We start from the raw sequence: 23,785 nt of genomic DNA, 5'->3' as shown, positions 1-23,785 counted from the left end.
ATCAATTAAGTTTTTGTGACGAGTTTAAGGACCGTTATGAATGAGCAAAAATAAAAATTAGCACTGTCCAAAAGAGTCCCATGTAAATCATACAATCATTGAACACCAACCACAACCAAAATAATTAAAAACAATGTCTGGCACAACCTAAGAGGTAAAGAGAAAGAGAGAGATGAGTGAGAGACGGATAGAAGAGATAAAGAGAGAGAATAGAGCGGGAATGGAAAACAAAAACAGGCGGGAATAAAAAATATTTTTTTTGTCAGAAATGAAATTTAAATAACAAAATAATATCGTTTAACTTTTTTTTTTTTTTTTTGCAACGGGAGTTGCCGTCGTCAAAAAAAAATATTTTTTGTTAAAATATATATTTTTTTGTAATTAATGATTTTTTTTTTTTTTTTTGTAGAGGATAGAAAGTGGCAGTAGTGGTGAAGGTGGTGGATAAGAGATGGTGGTGGTGGTGGTGGTAGCGGCGAAGGAGATTAATGGTGAAGTTGTGGTAGTGGTAGAGTAGATGAAGTGGCAAGGGTGAATGAGAGGTAATGGTAGTAGTAGTGGCAGTAGTGGTGAAGGTGGTGGATAAGAGATGATGGTGGTGGTGGTGGTGGTGGTGGTGGTGGCGAAGGAGATTAGTGGTGAAGTTGTGGTAGTGGTAGAGTAGATGAAGTGGCAAGGGTGAATGAGAGGTAATGGTAGTAATAGTGGCAATAGTGGTAGTGGTGGCAATGGTAGTAGCAATGGTAGTCGTAGAGGTGAAGTGGCGACAGTGGTAGTAATGGTGGTAGTGGAATGGCGTTTGCAGTAGTGGTGAAGGTGGTAAAGGAGATGGGTGGTGAGAGAGAGAAAAATGAGTGAGAGACAGATAGAGGAGAGAAAGAGAGAGAGAGAGAGACAAAGACAGAGTGATGAGCAAGAGAGAGACAAAGTGGTCGCTAAAAGTGCATTTTCTTGTAGTGGATAGATAAATTGAGAGGGAGCTCAGTAAATAGAGAAGACAGAAGGGAGAGAGTGAGCAACGCGAACATAGTGGGAGAGAAAGAGAGAGAAAGAGAAGAGAGAGAGAGAGACAAAAAGATACAGAGTGAGAGACAGAAAAAAGATAGAGAGAGAAGAGAGATGAACGAGAGAGAGATAGAGAGAAGAGAGATGAGCGAGAGAGACATAAAGAGAAGAAAGATGAACGAGAGAGAGAGAGAGAAGAGAGATGAGCAAGAGAGACAGAGAAATATGAGAGAGATAGAGAGAAGAGAGACGAACGAAAGAGACAGAGAGAGAATGGCGTTTGGTAGTAATAGTGGCAGTAGTGGTAGTGGTGGCAATGGTAGTAGCAATGGTAGTCGTAGAGGTGAAGTGGCGACAGTGGTAGTAATGGTGGTAGTGGAATGGCGTTTGCAGTAGTGGTGAAGGTGGTAAAGGAGATGGGTGGTGAGAGAGAGAAAAATGAGTGAGAGACAGATAGAGGAGAGAAAGAGAGAGAGAGAGAGACAAAGACAGAGTGATGAGCAAGAGAGAGACAAAGTGGTCGCTAAAAGTGCATTTTTTTATAGTGGATAGATAAATCGAGAGGGAGCTCAGTTAATAGAGAAGACAGAAGGGAGAGAGTGAGCAACGCGAACATAGTGGGAGAGAAAGAGAGAGAGAAAGAGAAGAGAGAGAGGGACAAAAAGATAGAGAGTGAAAGACAGAAAAAAGATAGAGAGAGAAGAGAGATGAACGAGAGAGAGATAGAGAGAAGAGAGATGAGCGAGAGAGACATAAAGAGAAGAGAGATGAACGAGAGAGAGAGAGAGACGAGAGATGAGCAATAGAGACAGAGAAATATGAGAGAGATAGAGAGAAGAGAGATGAACGAAAGAGACAGAGAGAGAAAAGAGATGAGAGAAGAGATAGATGAGTGAGAGACACAGAGAGAGAGAGAGACAGATAGACAGAAAGAAAAGAGTGATGAGTGAGAGAAAGAAAGAGAAGAGAGAGAGGAAGATGAAAAAATAGGTGAAAAGATATAGACAAAGAGAGAGGGAGAGAAAAAAAGAGCGAAAAGAGAAAAACGAGAGAGAGACAGAGAGAGATGAGCGAGAGAGATAACGAGAAGAGATTTAGAGAAGAGAGACAGAGAGAGATGAGAGAGATAGACAGAGAGAAAGAAAGAGAGACAGACAGACAAACAGACAGAGAAGAGTGATGAGTGAGAGTGAGAGAGAGAGAGAGAGAGAAGAGAGACAGAGACAGAGAGATAGAAAGATGAAAAAATGGGTGAAAAAGTTCCGTGTCTAAAGCCTCATTTTCTAGTAGTGAGTCATCTCTATCATTCATGGGTAGAATAGAGGCGCGGATTTGGGAATTGTATATTTTATATAAAAATCAAATTGAAATATTTTATACAATCACACCTATTTAGGGAGTGTGATTAAAAAGTAGTAATGTATATATAATCACACTTTAATTAAAATGTGTGATTAAAAAATATATATATAATCACACTTATTTAAAAAGTGTGATTAAAAAGTAGTAGTGTATATATAATCACACTTTAATTAGAAAGTGTGATTAAAAAATATATAAATAATCACACTTTAATTAAAATGTGTGGTTAAAAAATATCTATATAATCACACCTATTTAAAAAGTGTGATTAAAAAGTAGTAGTGTATATATAATCACACTTTAATTAGAAGGTGTGATTAAAAAATATATAAATAATCACACTTTAATTAGAATGTGTGGTTAAAAAATATCTATATAATCACACATATTTAAAAAGTGTGATTAAAAAGTAGTAGTGTATATATAATCACACTTTAATTAGAAGGTGTGATTAAAAAATATATAAATAATCACACTTTAATTAGAATGTGTGGTTAAAAAATATCTATATAATCACACCTATTTAAAAAGTGTGATTAAAAAGTAGTAATATATATAATCACACTTTAATTAGAAGGTGTGATTAAAAAATATATAAATAACCACACTTTAATTAGAATGTGTGATTAAAAAATATATATATAATCACACTTGTTTAAAAAGTGTGATTAAAAAGTAGTAGTGCATATATAATCACACTTTAATTAGAAGGTGTGATTAAAAATATATATATATAATCACACTTAATTGAAAAGTGACATAAAAAATAAATATTATCACACTCAATCAAATTAAGTGTGATTAAAATATCAATCTAATTTTTTTTATCACACTTCCAATAAAAGTGAGATCTTTTTTTTTGTCAAAGTGTGATCTTTAACTATTTTTGTAACCAAACTTATAAAAAAATTTATAAAATTTTTTTATACGTTTAACATATACTTTTTATCTTAGAATAAAATATTTATAAAGATGGCTTATATTCAAAAAATAATACTCTAGCATTATTTTTGTAATATTCTTTGTATAAGTTTTATATATAATTAGAATTTTAATAAAAAAATATAGAGAGAAAGGAGTAAAATAAGGGATAATGAGTCACATGGGTTCAATTGATGACAGATAAGGGATGCTTGTAACTAGGATTGTGAATGAGCATGGTTCAAGTCCACTAGTTCACACATAGATGGATAAAATTAAAATAAAAATAAAAATAAAAATAAAAAAAAGAAGAAGAAGTAGAAGTAGAAGTAGAAAAACCCTAATTTAGTTTAACTTCTTATATGATAGTGTTAAGTTTTGCAAATCAAAGAAATCTTATTGTCATTGCCCTTATCAAATGGTTTCATAATTTCTTCTCCTCAAGTACTGCTAGGATGAATAAATTTGGATATTAAATTATGAAATATGGGTGTTAATAAAATCAAAGCATTGATACCACATCAAATGAAATGTAATTAGATATTCAAATGAAAACCTTTTATCATCTAATTTAGCATAAACTCAACCATTGAATATTAAGGTGTTTATGTGAGATTTATTATATCAGTGATTGCAAAACATTAATATTCAATGGTAAAAGCAAAGGGCTGACGTAGCATTGTTGATTCAAATTTGATTATCATAAACTAATTCTAGAGGCATGGGCCACAAATTGAACATACCCATTTATGTTTTTGTTTCCACACATGGGTCCAATGAGAAAGTGACTGAATTAAATTTGGATGGAATTAAAAACCATCTACATCCAATGGATTGAAGAACAAGTTTTTATTATTATTGTGTTTCATGTACAATTTGAGGACTATGTGTTAAAAGATAAGATCAAACTTCATGCTTGTTAATATGTATTTCAATGGTTTGCTTTCTTGTCACAAACTCAAGTTCTCCTCAGTCACACATTTGAAGATTGTGACATCAAATATTTAATTATCAATACTAGAATGATCTCAAAGACCAAATGTCCAAAGTGGTATTTTATGCAAATTTGTAATACCTATTATTATTATTATTATGAAGTGTGAACAAATACCAGACAAAATTCATAATAACAGAAAAATGTGTATAGATTTTGAAATTTATGGTAACTAAGTGTGGCACACATCATACCAAAATTTAAATTTATACAATATATTGAAATTTTGAATATTTTTCAAGATATTCTTTTTGATACGTAACATTCCTAATCTTCAACAAAAGTACTATTGTATAAAAAGATAATAATGAAATGATATTCACAATCTAGTTAGCTACTCAACTTTCTTGTGAGGGGCTAAAAAAAAAAAAATTATTTGAAGTTCACAATAAAGTATAAATATCGTGACTTTAAAAAAAATTACAAAATTCCTGTGAACATGAAATAACTGGGTTAGGTGCTCATAGAGCAATGTTTATTTCTTATAATAACTAAAAAAACATTTTTTAATAAATAAATTAACGGTTTTCCCCTTCATTTTCCTTCTTTTTTTTTACTTTTTTAATCTTAATTGCATCACACCGATGCATGACTATGGTAACAAATTGATCAATAGAGACCACCTAATATGGGTTGCAAATTGTTGATTGGCCAGAGGGACCAATGAAACTCCAGGTGACATCATAACTAAGCATCGTGACCACGGCAACATTGTTAGATGTGCACATAGTATTGTTTCCTCTTAACTCATTTAATAACCACAAGTACATTTGTTTTGTGGTCATTACTTTCATATAGTACTTCAAATAAATACAAAAATACAAAAAGCTATCCGATCTGAATGACTAGTCCCACTCAACGCGTTCCTTACCCACATGAATCACGTGGGTGCACTTTGGTATGAGTTATATTTTCAATTTACGGTTTATATTTATAAAAATTTTAAAAATTTAAATAAAAAATTATTTGATAAATTTTTGATTTATTAATCGAGGATCTCAGTTTATAAATTTGGTCAAAAAATATAAATTTAAAAAATGAGTTTACGTTTGAGTTTTGAGTTTATTTTTTTTATCGCCCAACACTGGCCACCACCCGCCACCATTTTCTACCACCGTCTTCCGCCACTACCACCTGCCACCACCAACCACCAGCCACCCACTCGCCGCCACCACCCACCACCCGCCACACGCCACTACCATCCGTCGCCCGCCACCTACCCGCCACCACCACTCATCACCCCCCACCCGCCATCACCAGCCACCAGTCACCTGCCACGCACCCACCCGCCGCCGCCACCACCACCACCACCCACCTGTTATCGTCACCCATCCACCCACCACCACCACCACCACCCGCCATTCGCCACACACTTGCCACCACCACCCGCCATTCGCCACCGCCACCGCCACTACCCGTCACCTAGCCGCCATCACCACCCACCCGATACCACCTGCCATCCACCACCCACCCACCACCCACCACCCGCCACCGTCACCCACCACCTACCACCACCTACTCGCTACCATTTTCCACCACCGTCTTCAGCCACCACCGCCCGCCATCATTTTCCACTACCGCCTTCCGCCGCCATCACTCGTCTCCACCCACCACCGGCCACCACTTGTCATTTCTCACTCTTTTTTATATTTTTAAAATTTTTTAAATATTTTGTCTAAACCAAACGCGTTTGTAGTTTATGTTTTTTTAAAAATAAACAAAAATTAATTTATAAAATTTTTGTAAATATAAACTGAAAACATAAACGTTAGCAAACAGGCCCGCGGCAATTGTCAAACGCTTTGCTGTATGAACAGCTGATTAATGGGCTCAGAAAATACTAAAATAAAATAAAATATTTCAAATTTCACAACTGTCAAATCTTTTTTAAGTTTTAATATTACCAAAAAAAAAAAAAAAAAAGGACATGCTGATAACATATTGAATAATTAATCAAACTCGCCTTCAGTATGGGGCTGGAGAGTCCAGTTTACAAGACTGTAAGTTCACATTAAACTAGTTCTGATGTTTCAAACTGTAAATTTGTAGAGTTCACGGAAAAAATTATACATACTCAAAATTAATTTGATCCGACATTAACTGCTTGATCCACGCATTTCTCTTTTAAAAAAAAATCTAAACAAACAGTAAATATAATTTTAAAAATAAATTATTTATTTTTTTATGCAAATATAAATTAATTATCTGTTAATCGGTGCGTAATTAATATCCAACCGTTTAAATTATTAAAACGAATATGACATGATGCATTCAAATTGGATCTCCAATAAAATTTAAAAACAAAAATGGCACGATTGATAATAAATAATTTTTTTCAACCGGTTAACCGGCTATTGCAAGTCAACAGAGTCTTCAAACTTCATATAAGTAGGTGCACTGCGGGAGCTGTGGAAACCAGTGTACTCTAATAGAGAGCCTCAAGAGTCTCAATATCCATCTTGCATTCTCCACCGTTTGATTTTGATCAAACAAACCATGCCGATGATCTACGTGGATCGGATTACTCGCCGGATCGCGGTCGGAAACCGGGAAGAGGCGACCCACCCCGCCGCTCTCAAGGCGGCGCTGGCGGAGTTCATCTCAACCCTAATTTTCGTCTTCGCGGGCCAGGGATCCGGGATGGCCTTCAATAAGATCACTCATAGCAGCTTCACTACCCCCTCCGGCCTCATCGCCGCCGCTATTGCCCACGCATTCGGACTTTTTGTCGCCGTCGCCATCAGCGCTAACATCTCCGGCGGCCACGTCAATCCCGCTGTCACGTTCGGCGCGTGCCTCGGCGGCCACATCACCATCCTACGTGGCCTACTCTACTGGATTGCCCAGTTGCTTGGCTCCGTCGTCGCGTGCTTACTCCTCAAGTTTGTCACCAATGGCATGGTGAGTTTATCATTACTTACAAAAGTTAGTTATTACCGTTAATGTGACAGTTATGTACGCTTGCGTTTTTGGATTTTTGTTGAGTTGGGAAAAAAATTAAATTAAAAAACGTATTTTTGCTCACAATTTATTTCCTTTGGATCTTTCTTTGGCGATAGTGGATAAATATATTTTTTTAAGAAAGAAGGCATATAATGTCAAATTTTATTTATTGTATTTTGTCTTCTTAACGTGAATTTCATTGTCTTGTGTCTAAAAAAAATTAAAAAAATAAAAGATAAAATGAGATTACATGTTATAAATTCAGTGTGATGTGAGCCACGTTGAAAATAAATTAGTAGGTTTGGTGTCAATTTTTTGAACATTGAATTTTTTATTTTTCTTATTTTTTTATTTTTTGTAAATATTTTTAAAATTTTAAGTAATTTTTTTTACTTTTTTAAATGCACCTTACTTTAGATGTATTTAAATAGTAAATATCTGTGAAAAAATATTTTAAAATTTAATAAATACACAAAAATACAAAAAATATACTAAATTTTCTTTCTTTATATATATATATATATTTGTATTTTTTTTAAAAAAAATTTATAAATATTATACTTTTTAAGTGTATTTATTTTAATTGTGTTTAAAAATTAAAAAATTACTTAAGATATTAAAAAAATCTTTGAAAATATTAAAATAAGAAAAATAAAAAAATAGAATTTTTTGAAAATTATTTTTGAAAACCAGAACCAAACAAAGTGTATAATCCACACACTATTTTTTGACAAAATTTTGAATTTTTTTTGTCTCCACAATATTATGTATTTTCAAATTCTATTTTATAAACTATTTAAATGATCTGAACAGTTTAAATTTTATTATTATGTAATTTTAATCATGCTTTTTTTTTTTTCTCCGTGGTAGACTACAACCGCTTTCGGTTTATCATCAGGAGTAAATGTATGGAACGGTTTCGTAATGGAGATCGTATTGACCTTTGGGCTGGTCTATACCGTATACGCTACCGCACTGGATAGTAAGAAGGGCGAGTTGGGAATTATAGCACCACTCGCGATCGGTCTCATAGTGGGGGCCAACATTTTGGTGGGTGGGGCCTTTGACGGAGCATCCATGAACCCGGCTGTTTCGTTCGGCCCGGCCGTCGTGAGTTGGTCTTGGGATAACCACTGGATCTATTGGGCTGGGCCTCTTATTGGTAGTGCATTGGCTGCGATTATCTATGAGTTGTTCTTCATGAACCATACCCACGAGCAATTGCCCACCGCTGATTACTAATCATCATCAAATGCTTCCATGGCTTTTCTCCTGTTTTGGAGGTTTTTTTTTTCTTGCTTCTTGTTAATTATTTGCATCCGTTGATCTTTCTTGGTTTGTGTTGAGATAGCCATCACATCACCGTTGGATACCCCCTGAATCATTGTTGTGTGTTCATGGAATGGGATCCAAAGTATTGTAGCGTGATTGGGGTCGGTTGTATGATTAAATCTTGCATCCTATTTGCATTTCATTTTTCCTTTAGATTGTTGTGAATTTAATGTATGAGTCCTACATATAATGCTGATATTTAAAATTAAAAAAAAAAAAATCCTACATATTATATTTAGTTTTACTAGAAGTTGTTAGCGGTCCAGGACAAAAGCCACGTGATACTCACATTAATATTTTTTTTTTTTTTTTTTCACTTGGCAACAAATAGTACTTTAGTGATGAGTCCAATCCCCAATAATAGGGCTAACCAATGTGATATTGTAATTTGTAGATGTGTCATATAGTGGTGGTGTCTTTGAACCAAATAATAAAAGTTTAGGGATAATTATTAGTAGGTTTTATTAATTAAGTTTAATTTTTCGCAAGTTTGAAGTGAATTTGTTTTACGTATTTGTCTCTCGTTTTGGTAATGAAATTTTTTTAAAAAAATTTACATATATTTTATGTTTATAGATTGACAATGTCACTAGCAATGATACTAATAAATTTGTCAAAATAAAATCATTGAGACATTTTTTATTTTTGTTTGTGAGAAATGTAAATAGGTTAATTGTTTAAAAAATATTTTTATCACTAAAAGTTACAATAGCACTTTTTAATAAATGATAAATAAATCTAATCCACAAGACCAGCAACTAATATTACCACAGTTCTCAATTTGTCTCTTTATAATAAAGTTATGTTTGTCAATCTCTAAATAAAAAGTTTTAATTTAAAAAATTAATAAGTAAAAAGCCTGTTTAATCATAAAAGCAACTTCTCTATGAAGAATATATATATATATATATATATATATATTTACAGAAATGACAATAAAATTATTAAAAAATTATTTTACCTTCCATATTTTGAGAAATTCTATCATATTTCTTTGGTTATGTTAACAGAAGGCTTCACAATATTACAAGGTGTAATACGATATTTTTTCACAAACAAATAAAAATTATTTGGTTGCTTTAAATATAAGTTGTTTGTACAATGAAATTCCTTATTTTTTTATTATTATTTTACGTAACAATAGGACAGTAACTTGGGTGAGTTGAGTTGAGTCTCTACTCAAGCTTGGCCCAAAATGTAGACAGATTTGTCAAAACTTGGGTCAGAGTTTAACTCTATCAAATTTGAATACTTTTTTTACTTTTTTAATTTTTTTTTTTATGAAATGAAAATAATTTTTTTTTTTTTAAATTTTAATTTGTGAAAGTTAAATTCATTGGGGAGAAGTCACAAAAATAACCTATTGTGGGTGCATAGATATCACCCAAAAGTGGACCAACAATTATTTGCCTTATATTACTAAATAAAGAATGAGCCATGTGATTGTTCATACATCCTACAATGTTAAAGGTGACATTTAGATCCGATAATTACCAATATTAAAATGGGCTAAAGGTTTGAATATGGTATTTAGGTGGTTGAAACTTTTAGACCTTTGATAAAAACAAATCCGTGTGAGGAGATCTCATAGGAGAGTAAAATAGTGTGTAAATTTTTTTTTTTTTTTTTGATAACTTTAATATTTTTATAACAACAAATATAATTTTGAACCAATTTCACATTATTCCATCTCTATTTTTTTTTAAAGCTACGTTTTTCAGACAGAAAACATTTTTTGTCTATATTTTATGGTGTTTGGTATAATCAAAGTCAATGAAAAATAAATTTATTTGAGTAGAAAATATTTTTTATTTTTTGGAAGGTGGAAAATATTTTTTAGACTAAAATCTTACCAATGTCACCACACAATCCCCCCTATTTCTTACCTCCACCAACATCACCACCGTCGCCATCAGCATTGTCACCACCCCTCCACCACACAACCACCTCCACCTTTATCCCACCATCATCACCACTTAACATAGAAAAACATTTTTCACCCAAAAAAAAAAATTTAATTTACTTTTTTGAAAATGTGAAAATATTCTTTTAATTTTTTTAAATAATAAAAAAATCATTATTTAGTTGAGTTTTCACAATATGTTTTTGAAAAAATTTCAAAAATTAGTTTTGTAAAAAAATATATAAAATCATTATTTTCATATGACTTTCCCTTTTATGGGTAAAAATAATTTCTAGGCATTGTCACGTAATGTCTTAATTGAAATATAAGTTATTTACACATCGTGATTTTTTTTTTTTTTTTTTTTCCTTTTTGTTCTTTTTGTTAGTATTTTACCTAATAATAATAAAAATATTTCTGTAAATTGATAACAACTGGCATCTGGGTATTCCTGTGAATGATGAATGTAAAGGAGCAGAGAGCATGTGAGCATTGTGTCAATAATTTTCACTGCTGTCTTCTTTTTTTCGTTTTTGTTAATTTTTTATGTCCCACCATTTTCAAAACAAAAAAGTTGTAATTATTTATTGTTTTCCTTTTTTTGTCATCATTTTTCTATTTTTTTTTTTTAAAAAAAAAGAAAATGTGTTTCATGGGGAATGCACGGCACACCCCTTTACAGTGTGGTTTTAATTGTTGTAATTTTAGATTGTACATCTTTTTAAAACTTTGTTGAATATTTTTCGTTGTATAAATATGAATATTTTTTATATATAAATAATTATAATTTTATTTGAATCAGCAACGTTATTGATTGGAGGTGGTTCAACTACCTCTTTATTGTGATGGGTGCTCTGGTTGTTCAATAAATATTGGGACATATAAATCAAATACTGAATTAATTGTAGAAAATATATTGATGGATAGAATTTTAAAAAAATAAGCTCCCCCATTATTACTATATTTTGTAAAATTTTATCTATTCATATATTTTTTGTGTTTAGTTTTTGTTTGATTTTTATCTTCTTAGTATTACTTTATTAAATTATCAATCAACATTATTAAAAAAACTAAAAAGAAATGTAAAGAAATCATTTTTTCTTTTGTTGTGAATTTATCAATTTTATAAAAATAATAATATTATAATAACCAAATTTAAATATCAAATTTTAGGTATCATCTTATATATTACTAATATATTAATTTAAAGGGCCTCATCAATTATATCTTATACTAATATATTAGTGACATATATAATAGTATTTAAATTTAGTCATCATAAATTCTAAAACATTTTTTCAGCACAACATTTGCAAAGTGAAATAGGACCTGATAAACAAATTAAAAAATTAAATTAATTAAATATTAAAAACATTACTCTAAAAAATAATTTTTTGGGTTCGAGCAACAGTTGCTAGAATCTTAGGATGTGTTTGATTGGGGGATAAGGTGGGGATTATTTAATATGCGGATTATAATTCAGGAGAAGCATCCAATCCGGCGTTTGTTTTTTTTAAGTTCGTCGGACATGGAGTTCGGCCAGACTCCTTATCCCCCATATGGGGGACTATACTATCTGGGGGGGTGTGTGTGACAATCTTCATGGGACTATTTACTGTTGGGATTAGGTGGTGAAATGGTCATTTTGACTATTTACTATTTAATTATGTATTATATTTAGTAAAATTCAATAAAATTTAAATGTCTCAACTTAAAAATAAAATAATTTTATTTAACTTTTTATTGATATTTTATATATTTAATTTTTTTTAAATAATTTTTTATAGATATTTTATTGATTTTTATTTTAAAATTTTGTTTATATTTTATTTAATTTCATTATTTAAATTTTAATAGATGTTTTATTTAATTTCATTACTTAATCATTATTTTTTAAAAAAATGAATTTATTTAGAATTTTAATTAAAAAAATAACATATATTTTTATTGATATTTTATTTATTTAATTAAAATAAATAAATTTACTTAATTGTGTAAAAAATAAAATAAAATAAAATAAATTTTTATTTAATCTAGCTAAAAATAATTAAAATATTAAAGATATGTTTAATATTGTTATTACTTAATAAACAATTGAAAAATGGTAAAATAGTCTTTTACTCATTCATCATATCCAGTCCGTCAAACCAAACATTGGATTTACTAAAAATAGTCATTTCTGGACATCTAATCCCACAAAAAAACAAACATGGGATACACATCCAATCCAATCAAATAGTCCGGGAGATTTACAGTCCTAGGATTCAAATCCGATGGATTCTAATCTCGCCTTAGAGTGTGTTTGATTCAAGGGATTAGGGCGGGAATTATTCACTGTTCGGGTTGCTTATCTAATGGAGGGGGATGTCTATCGTTTGGTACAATTTTAGTCTGTCGGATATGGAGTCCGGCCGAACTCCATATCTCTTATATGAACAATCCTTGGGGGAGAGGGTGAGATTAAAAATTATGGCCTTATATATTAATTTTTTTTAGTGTTTTTAAAAAATTAAATTTATATATTAAACAAAATTATTTTTTTTAGTGTTGTTAATTTAAAATTATATATTAAATAAAAAATATAAATTATAAATTTAATTTAATTAAAAACAATAAAATAAAAATTATGGCCTTATAAATTAAAATTTTTTAGTGTTGTTAAATTATAAATTTAACATTATAAATTTAAAATTATATATTAAATAAAAAATTATAAATTATAAATTACAAGGGTAAAATAATTTTTTTGAACATTTATCATTATCCAATCTGTCCAACCAAACATTGGAAACCAAATATTGAATTTACTAAAAATAGTCCTTTCCAGACATCTAATCCCATGAAAAAACAAACAGATACACATCTAATTCAACCAAATAATCCGGGGAATTCACAGTCCCAGAATTGAAGTGCGATAAATTTTAATCCCTCCTTGTTCAGTTCGTCCAATCATACTTACCCTCAATACATGGTGGTACCACAATAAATGATGCCCTTGTCCCATACTATAGTTACACATTAAACAAAATTTTAAGGTTTTAGTTATAGACGGTCAAAAAAATTAGTTATAAAATAAAAAATTATATATTTGAATTACATCATTCAGTGACTAAAAATTTGTAATTATTAATTTTAAAATATTAAAATTAATCGAAATACATACCAGCTGACTACACACTTAAATATGAAAAAATGAAAGTAGATTATAAATCAACAATAATATATCATCCTAAATATTGAGCTCTAAACCAGCTTTAGTGAGCTGGAAAATCAAAAAAAGAAAAAATACAAGACCAAAACATCACATCATGTGAAATCTACACACACATTAGAACTCTTAGTTTAAAGCTCTAAATCATTTCTCATTATAAATACACCTCATAAGATTTGTTTAAAATACAAAATATCTCTTGTAATTTTAAAAATTACATCTTACCTCTTGAAATTTCTAAATCCTTTTGTTATTAATTATCAAGGCAATTAATAATTTTTAATAATATCATAAATTTATTTTAATTAATAATTTAAATAATTTTATTATTGTATAAAATGGCGGTTAAGAATTTTATTTTTCAATTAATTCTATTAAATAAAAAATTATGACAAAAATATATTTATATTTTTTCAAATCATATGAGGCAATTCGATTCTAAGCAAATCTTTAAAAGTATATTTTTAACAATAGTGTTACATACATCAATTAGTGTGCCAACTAATCTACCAACATATGCTATAACATTATTACTTCCCTCACCCATTTTAGGAATAACAAATATCTAAAATCTCTAAAATTATATCGTATTATCTATTAGTACATTAATTAATATATCAATTAGTACATATAACATTATTATATTTATAATTTATCTAAAAATAAAATTAAAAATTACACACTAGACTACAAATAACGTACAAATACTACATATATATTTGAGCAATTTGGAAACTTGGTAACAGTTAAAAAAAAAAATTTAAAAATTAAAAAATTAATTTTTTAGCAACTTCTTAAGCCACCTAAATTTTGTAAGTTGTATGGAATGAAAATGGCAAAGAAAATGTAACGTGGATCACGTGGAGTGGTGGTGACTGGTCACCGGTAAGACAGGATAAGGGAGACGATTGAAGATCCGACCCATCTTTTTGTTAGGATTATACTTTTTTTTTTCCTGAATTTAAAATTATTATAAAAATATTATGATATTAGAAAGTAAAATATATATATTTATATAATATGATAAGCTATTAGAAAATGATTTGCTAATAAAAATGTTCATACAAAAAATTTTAGAGTGTATTATAAATACACCCCTTGAGATTTGTTTAAAATACAGATTGTCTCTTCTGATTTGAAAAATTATAAATACTCTTTTTTAGAATTTTTTATTTAACAGAATTAACTAAAAAAATAAAATTCATAATTACTCTCCTGTACAATAATAAAATTACTTAAATTATTAATTGACTTGATAATTTATTAATAAAAATGACGACTTGTTATGAAATTAAAAACCTCAAAGGGTGAAATGTAATTTTTAAAATCAAAGGGACAATTTGTACTTTAATCAAATTTTAAAGGGTGTATTTATAATTTATCCAAAATTTTATAAGAATAATGTGATGGTAACATTTAAAATTTTTTAAATATGATCTGTCAATTTAAAATAAATAAATACGTATATTTTGTATAAATTTTTTTATATTATTATTTTTATTTTTGTATTATCATACTCTGTTTCTAAACACTCGAATGGCACTTGCCCCCACCAATTTTATATGTACAAAAAAAAGAACACTTTTAGGTTGTTTTTTTCACTCCTCAAATCGCTCCACCGAATTTTAAGAAATATTATTTTAGCTTGTGATTTTAGAAATGAAAAATGCTTCATATCATTAATTTGGCATCATTAATGTATCACTAATGATGTGACATTATGTGAATCCCACCACTGATGTGATAGTTTGGCCTTTGTTTTGTTTTATTTTTTTTTTCTTTACATTGCCACCTCATTAGTAGTGTTTTTAGAGTTTCAAATTTAATTCTCTAAATCACCACTCTTTTAGAAATATTTTGATTTGTCCAATTAAATTTAAGATTATATAACATTTTTACCTAATGTTTTAATTTTGTTTTTTTGATATGTCAATCTAAAACTTTATTTTTACCCTATATCAAAATTCTCGAACTTAATTTATTTCTTGAAAATGTTATTATTCCTTAAATTTTATACAATTTTTTTAATCTCCCATTTTGAAATTTGGATATTTTAGCAAACTATGTTAGTAGTTAGCTATTTTAGCCCAATTAAAATAGTTGTATTTGAGAAGATGATTACATTTTTTTTGTAATTGGATGTGATATTTGAGAGGAAAAAATAAAATGATTATAAATTTAATGTAATATTTTGTTTATTAACTATTTCAGACTATTTAAAAAAGTCTCTTCCCAAACACACCCATTAAAGTCTCTTTCCAAACACACCCATTAGACTGATATGATAGTAAGAAATAGGAGATTTTTTTTTTAATGTCCATTTTATTAAGATTTTATAATATAAAGGACATTCAATATTTTAATAATGTCTAAGGTCTCTCAAATTGATCTAGTGAAAATTCGACTTCACAGAGAAAATCTCATCAGAATTTCTCCAGACTTCAATCTAGAGAAATTCTTCAAAACCAGAGAAAATCTCCTCTCCACCCCAAAGAAATTCACTCAAACCTAGAGAAAAATCCCTCTCTAACCCAAAGAAATTCACTTAAATCCAAAAGAAAATCTCCTTCCAACCCAGATAAAATCACTCAAACCAGCGAAAATCCCCCTCTCCAACCCAGAGAAATTCCCCCTCACAATCTTTTCTGGTTGAAAATCATAAACCTCAGGCAAAATGTGTTCCATGGTTCACATATTGGCTCTAGAGAGAGAAATTTTGATTTTGTTGAAAAAATCACTAATGTAGAAAAAATTCAAAGTCAGAATCATAAATGCAAAGAACAATCAATTTGGAGTTGAAAAGTATAAATCAATCTAAGAGAAATTCTCTGTTTTTCTCTAGAGAAATTTCGATTTTGTTGAAAAAAATCGTTAATGCAAAGAAAATTCAATACTTGAGAAATTTGAACAACAAGAGACCTACTAAAGAAAATAGAACAACCAAAGGAATTTGAATAAACCAAACACTTATCAGAAAAATTTGAACAACTAGAGAAATTTTAACAAACTAGATACCTACATCCTTGATTCTAATTGCAACTGGGTTTGAAACATTAATGTTATCCCCAGAATTCACCACTAAAATATGGACTCCATTTACACTCTTATCATTGAAGACTATTATCACAGAACAAAGACAAAAATTAGCTGATCAACTTGCAGAGGTTGCTTGCTAGCCTTTTGCTTATAGTGTTGAGCTTTGTTCAGTTATTCAAGCCCTTAAACAACTCGGGGATGGTCTACGGGCTCATAACTTATTACTCAAATCTCATCACCAAAAATTGCAGTACAATATGCAAGGTCTTTGCCCATCTGGCATTGAAATCTCATCACAAGAAATTTCTTCCTCGTTGTGTTGAAGTGCACGAGAAGGAATCAAAGGCTAAAGCTGAAGCAAAAACAGGGTAGTAGTGGTAGTGGGGTTGAATTCGTCGATTACTTGCCGGAAAAGTTGCTTCTTCTTCGGCGAAACCAACTGGAGCTAAACAATCTAGGGCACTACAATCAAATTGCACCATTGGATTTGGGTTGATGAATTTGTAGATTTAGAGAGAAGATTACGTGATGTTGATGAACTTGAATGCAATTTCGACTATGAATTTGGATTTGGATTCGAATTTGGGTTTGGATTCCGATTCATTTTCGAAAGAGAGATTTGAGGATTCGATCAAGTGAAAATTGGATTTAGAGAGAGAGAGAGAGAGAGAGAGAGAGAGAGAGAGAGAGAGACGAAATAGGGAAGACAGAGAGAGAGAAATGAGATTGATTTGAGAGAGTCAAATTTCTCTGTGGTATGTGGGCGTAAGGTTAAGGGACCTTAGACATTATAAAATAATATTATGGAGAGAGACCTTAGATTAATGGGAGAGGGACCTTAGATTAATTTTTTCATAAGAAAAAAGGGTGAATTACACTAACGATCCCTATAGTTTGGGGGTTGTGTCACTTTGGTCCCTGACTTTTCAATTGTGATACATTTGATCCTAAATTTTGTATTTTGTTCGGAATAAGGACAATTGAATATACTATTATTTAGGGGTGGTTTGGGATGATCTAAATAAGTGTATTTTTTGACTTTTTATGAAATATGGATTGGATATGGGTTGGGTTTGAAGTGATGTGTTAGAGAAGTAATGTGACTGAAATAAAATCATGTAACTTAAATAGGATAGTGACTTTTTGACTTTTTGACTTTTTTAGATCATGCCAAACAAGGCCTTAATTTCAAGGGCAAAATCATCAATTTGATAAAATATAAACTAATTTGAAAATAAATGTTAAAAAAATATTTTGAATTTTTAAAAATTATTTCTATCCATTAAAGATAAAATTATGTAAAATTAATAAATTTTTTAGACATATATTTATTTATATTTTTACTAAATTAATTTTTATTATGTGTTTAGATGATGATCATGTAATGGGTGGTTGTTTTTATTTTTATTAAATTAGTTTTATTTTTTCAAAAGTCAAATATGGTGACAATTTTGATATCATCATTAAACAAATCCATTATATCAAACAATCCAAAACAAAAAATATTTCATATATTAAAGGATGAATTACATTAACGGTCCCTATAGTTTGAGAACTGTGTCACTTTAGTCATTGACTTTTCAATTGTGACACATTTGATCCTAAATTTTGAATATTGTTCCAAATAATGACAATTGAAGACACCATTGCTTAATGTCAAGGGTAAAATTATCAATTTGATAAAATATAAACTAATTTGAAAAAAATAAATGTCGAATTTTTTTTTTAATTTTTTTAAAATTATTTTTACCCACCAAAGATAAAATTATGTAAAATTGATAAATCTTTTACATATTTATTTATTTTTTTTACCAAATTAATTTTTATTATGTGCCTAGATGATGACCATGTAATAGGTGGCTGTTAAGTTTTTAATGTGTAATCGATATATTTAATATATGAAATATTTTTAGTTTTGAATTTTTTGATTTAATGAATTGGTTTAATAATAATATCAAAGTTATCGCCATATTTGAATTTTTGAAAAATATAAATTAATTTAATGAAAATAAAAACAACCACCCATTACATGATCATCATCTAAACAAAATAAAAATTAATTTGGTTTAAAAAAATGTGTAAAAGATTTATCAATTTTACATAATTTTATCTTTAGTGAGTAGAAATAATTTTTAAAAATTCAAAAATATTTTTTTGACATTTATTTTTGTCAAATTAGTTTTTATTTTATCAAATTGACGACTTTACCCCTAAAATTGAGCAATGATATCTTTAATTGTCCTTATTTGAAACAAAATTCAAAATTCAGGGTCAAATGTGCCACAATTAAAAAATCAAGAATCAAAGTGAGACGAACTGCAAACTATAGAGACTGTTAGTGTAATTCGCCCTATATTAAATATACCAATTATATATTAAAATTCTAACAACCATTCATTATATGATCATTATTCAAACACGTAATAAAAATAAATTAAATAAATAAATATCTAAAAGATTTATCAATTTTACATAATTTCATCTTTGGTGGATTGAAATAATTTTTAAAAATTCAAAAATATTTTTTTGACATTTATTTTTATCAAATTAGTTAATATTTTGTCAAATTGATAATTTTGCCCTTAAAATTAAGTAATGGTATCTTCGATTGTCCTTATTGAAATAAGATTCAAAATTCAGAATTAAATGTGTCACAATTGAAAAGTTAGGAATCAAGGCCCGTTTGTTTTCAGAGATAGAATGGAGAGGATTGATAGTGAGCGGATTAATAGTGAGCGGATTGATAATGAAGAGATTAAGTAAAATTTTATTTTTTTTTATCATAGTTGTTATTGTAGGGATTGTCAAATTATTTTTATATAAAATAAATATAAAAAAATACAAAAAAAATTAAACATTAATGTTTTAAAAAAAATATCCAACATGTACAAAATTTTAAAAAAATAAAAATAAAAAAAATTTCAGAAAAAATAAAACAAATAAAATAATGATTTTTACTTAACAAAAAATACAAAAAATTAAACATTAATGTTAAAAAAAATGCCCGACATGTAAAAAATAAAATAAAAAATAAATAAAAAAAAAATTTAGTCCGCCGGACTATTTTTCTAATACTAATGGAGGCCCATCCGAATCCCCTTGGGAAGTCCTATCCTAATTCGGAGCTCACTATCAATCCCCTCCCCATCTCTCAAAACAAACACAATATTAGTGGGTCCCACCTCACTACCAATCCCAATACCCTCTCTAACTCTCTAAACAAACGGGCCCAAAGTAATATAATTCTTAAATTATATGGACTGTTAGTGTAATTCGTCCAATAAAAAAAGAAAAAGAAAAACAAGACTGCTAAGATGGTATCACAAGTTCTTTTCTTAAAATTTTGGTACCCAGTTAGTATATAAAATGTTTTGTATATATGTTATTTCTATTTGTAGAGCATTATTCTTTATTTCAGCCTCTTTTTTTTTTATTCTTATTGCTTTTTTCTTGTGTAGTTGATATGATTTGAATAATTTAGACAGTATAATACATTAAACAAAAAATAAAGGTTGTTTTTGTTAATTTATATTGTATATAATGTATAAAAATGAATGTAATAAAAACATACAATTATTTTAAGTTTATTTAACATATATTTTTAAAGTATGTATGTATAAATATATTGATATTAAACACTCAATAGACCATATACTATATATAAACCTAGGAGGGTGGTCAAATATTGATTCACAACCATCAGCACTTTCCTTTAAATATTCTTAAATATTATGTTTTTTTGTGTAGCATTTTACAAAAATATTAAAAATTTTATCAAAATTTTTATTAAATATCTCACATAAATATAGGATCCAAATAGAGCACGCATGTGCTCTTGTTATGGATATGGTGATTAAAACTCTACAAAACAGAATTGATAATGTTTCTGCCTGGGGACCATGGTTGTCAGATTGTTGGTGAGTTAGGATTGGATTAATAAGTTCCATTCCAGCTTTATTTATGTTTTTTGGGTACTCCACATCACATGGCAGCAACTTTAATAATGCATATCATTTTCCAACTACTCATATTCATTGAGACTCTACCCTTATCCCGTCTCTCTCTCTCTCTCTCACATTTATTTATTTATTTAATTTTTTGGTCCAACCTAAATTGGAAATCCTACCAACCCTAAATTTAGCGTGAGATTTTTATTCACAATTTATTTGTGTGGTAGGAATTGAATGAGTCTAATATACAAAATGAATATATGAGTCATGAATTAATATTTTTAGATAAAATTCTAAATAAATTTTTTAGTAGTGTATTATTACTCAAGCTAAATTGGGCTATTTATTTGGTGCAACTTATTACTTTTTTATAAAGAAAGTTTGTGTTACATTATTTTGTGTAATTTGATTTACAACTTATTAGGCAGAAATAATTTAAATAAATTTAAAATTTTGATTATCTATAATTTGGAAGAAATATTTTTGGATTCTACTTTTTAATTATCAAATTTTAAATTATAATAGGTTGCACCAAACATATCCATATTGATAATTTCCATTGAAGTAAGCTCTCGAGCAATGTTAATTGTTTTGTTTTGTTTTGTTTTTTTTTTTTAATAAAAAAATAAATAAAATTTGAGCATTAGTTGTAAAAGACACGAATTATTGTGTTTATTGAGGAATGAGCATTAGGGCTTATACCTTGTGGGAGATAGGGCAGCCCATTGTTTACTATTGGGCCACTGGGCTTTACAAAATTATTGTAAAGGCCAAGACGTTCTGTAACAGGCTTTGGAATGTTGCTGTATTGCGTTTTATATTTTGAGTCAGAGTTCAAGTTTAAATTTATGAAAAGACGTTAACATGTGTTATAATTTAACTAGGAACATAATAATTGTTATTTTGTAAGGGCAAAAAAATTATATATTAAGAAGGGTTTGGCTTCGCTTTAATCTTGTAAAAAGATTGGACTGTTCAGTTTGAGTCTGTAAATCCACCACAAGTCCTATCTTTGTGATTCAATAGAATATCATTAAAAAATAAAAAAATAAAAAATCAGATTGATAAGATAATTGTATACATTGATTTCATTATATTTACTTTTAAAAATAAAAACAATCATTTTTTTAAATAAATATAATAAAATCAAGTAATTATATTTATCGAATTAATATGTTTTTTAAATAAATAGTTTACATATAAAAATTATAAAATAAACAAAACAAATTATGGTAGGATATACCTGGATGACTCACGGGCGGATGACTCTAGTCCACACAAAATTAACTTGAAACAAGCCAGCTCTTTTGTGACACTAAATCCTTGTGGTGCACTTGTTAGTCAAATGTTTAATTAAGAGCACTACTATTTATTCCTACATTTTTTCTTAGGACTTCCTCTTATTTATTTATTTTTTAATTCTAATTTTGTCCAAATAAAAAATTTCATTTCTACCTCCATCCCCAACCCTCTTACCCTTATTTTCGAAACCCTAACCCAAATTTCTAACCCAACAACTTTTCACCACCATCTCCACTAGTGACACCACAACCACTGTCGTCGGCAAACTTTCCTTCCATCTCTAGCGATTTCACCTCCACTGGCTTAATGGTTGTTTGATAGCATGAGGCAAATGGGTGGCCGTTGCAATTGCTATCGGTGGCGTGTCTCTCTCTAGTGGCGAAAATGGAGGAATCCTACGTTCCTTTACTCTTAGACCTGCAAGTGTTTGAACCTAAGTTCATCTTCTTCCGATCTCATTCTCAATACCATTCGTGGTAATTCACATCCAAAATCCAAAAATTGAAATCTCTAATAGTTCGATCTTCAATCATAAATCAAATAATGTTCGATCTTCGCTGCATGCGACGGTGCTAGTTTACGAAAAAGAAGAAGAAGAAGAAGAGAGAGAGAGAGACAGAGATGAGAAATCAAATCTAAAAGAAAGAGAAAAAAAAAGAGAAGAAAAAGAAAGAGGAAGGGAACGCAGTGCTCAAAGGTTGTGGAAGGGTGATCGCTAGTGGGAAAGGTGCTGGGAGGTTGACAAAAAGGAAATGTAGGATAGGGAAGAGGTTGTTGCAGGGAAGTCATCGGAGAGGTGAGACTGCCAGCGATAGTATGAAGATTGAAGAAGAAAAGTTGGCTCAAAAGATGAAGGGTATGGTTGGAATTAAGGTAGGGGTTCAAAGAGAAAATTAAAAGGACTCATTTAAGTGGGTGAGGGTTTAAAGAAATTTTTTGGAGGGGGGGTCCAAAGAATAAATGTAAGTGTTAATAGCAACACTCTTAATTAGAACGGTTAGATTAAATGACTTGAATTGCCTTCTAGTCCATTATTTGAATTAGAAGGTACTGTTTGGGTCTTTGAGACTCATTATGAGTCTCATTTCGATAATTTAAATCTTTTATTTTGTCAAGTTGTAACCCATATCATAGACTGAAGGGAACCTAGTCCTAGATTGAAGTACATAATAAATTATATATTATTAGAAACTTAATAAAACTTGATGCGACCCTAATTTAGGAAGTCTAGTGTCACAACCTAAACCCGCTCCTATATGTTTAGTATCATGACCGGCTAGTAATCCTAAGATTACTGAAAGCCTCTTAAACGGATACATAATATTAGGGGTTAGCGAAAACAAAATATAAACATACATCATCTATTGAGCTGTGTAGACTTACATGAGACAAAAAAGATTTAAACCTTTATATATACATATATGTATATATATACATATATTGTCACATCATTCATGTGTCATCATATATATACAAAAATTTCACAATAGCTCTTAACTTCAATACTGAACTTATGAAACAAACACATTCCAATCTCCTTTAATCGTCAAAATTTCATAATAACCTTTAATCCTTAATCTTAATGCTTAGCCTATTAAACAAACACATGTACATTTCCTAAATGCACAATTTATCACTTACTTACTAGATGCATACATCTTAATTTTGTTATAGGCATTCTAATGCTCAATGGACACATGTGTGAGATAATTTGTCCTTTGATACTACTCTGTCACGACCCAAACCCGCCCCTATATGTTTAGTATCATGGCCGGCAAGTAATCCTAAAATTACCGAAGGCCTCTAAAACAAATATATAATATTAG

At 29.5% G+C, this 23,785-nt stretch overlaps 1 protein-coding gene across 1 annotated transcript; it reads left to right on the top strand.

Moving 5' to 3' along the window:
• The first annotated feature begins 6,565 nt into the window (after nt 1-6,565).
• On the top strand, nt 6,566-8,710 carry LOC114295441 (aquaporin TIP1-1). Its single transcript, XM_028239672.2, has 2 exons — nt 6,566-7,183; nt 8,096-8,710. The coding sequence occupies exons 1-2, from the start codon at nt 6,779-6,781 to the stop codon at nt 8,465-8,467; spliced, it is 777 nt and encodes a 258-aa protein (XP_028095473.2). The 5' UTR covers nt 6,566-6,778; the 3' UTR covers nt 8,468-8,710.
• The last annotated feature ends 15,075 nt before the right edge of the window (nt 8,711-23,785 follow it).

This window comes from Camellia sinensis, chromosome 3 (assembly GCF_055761805.1).
Source record: "Camellia sinensis isolate YWXY chromosome 3, ASM5576180v1, whole genome shotgun sequence".
NCBI lineage: Eukaryota > Viridiplantae > Streptophyta > Magnoliopsida > Ericales > Theaceae > Camellia > Camellia sinensis.
Note: the sequence above shows the minus strand (reverse complement) of the source record. Positions and strands in the feature narration are given on the sequence as shown.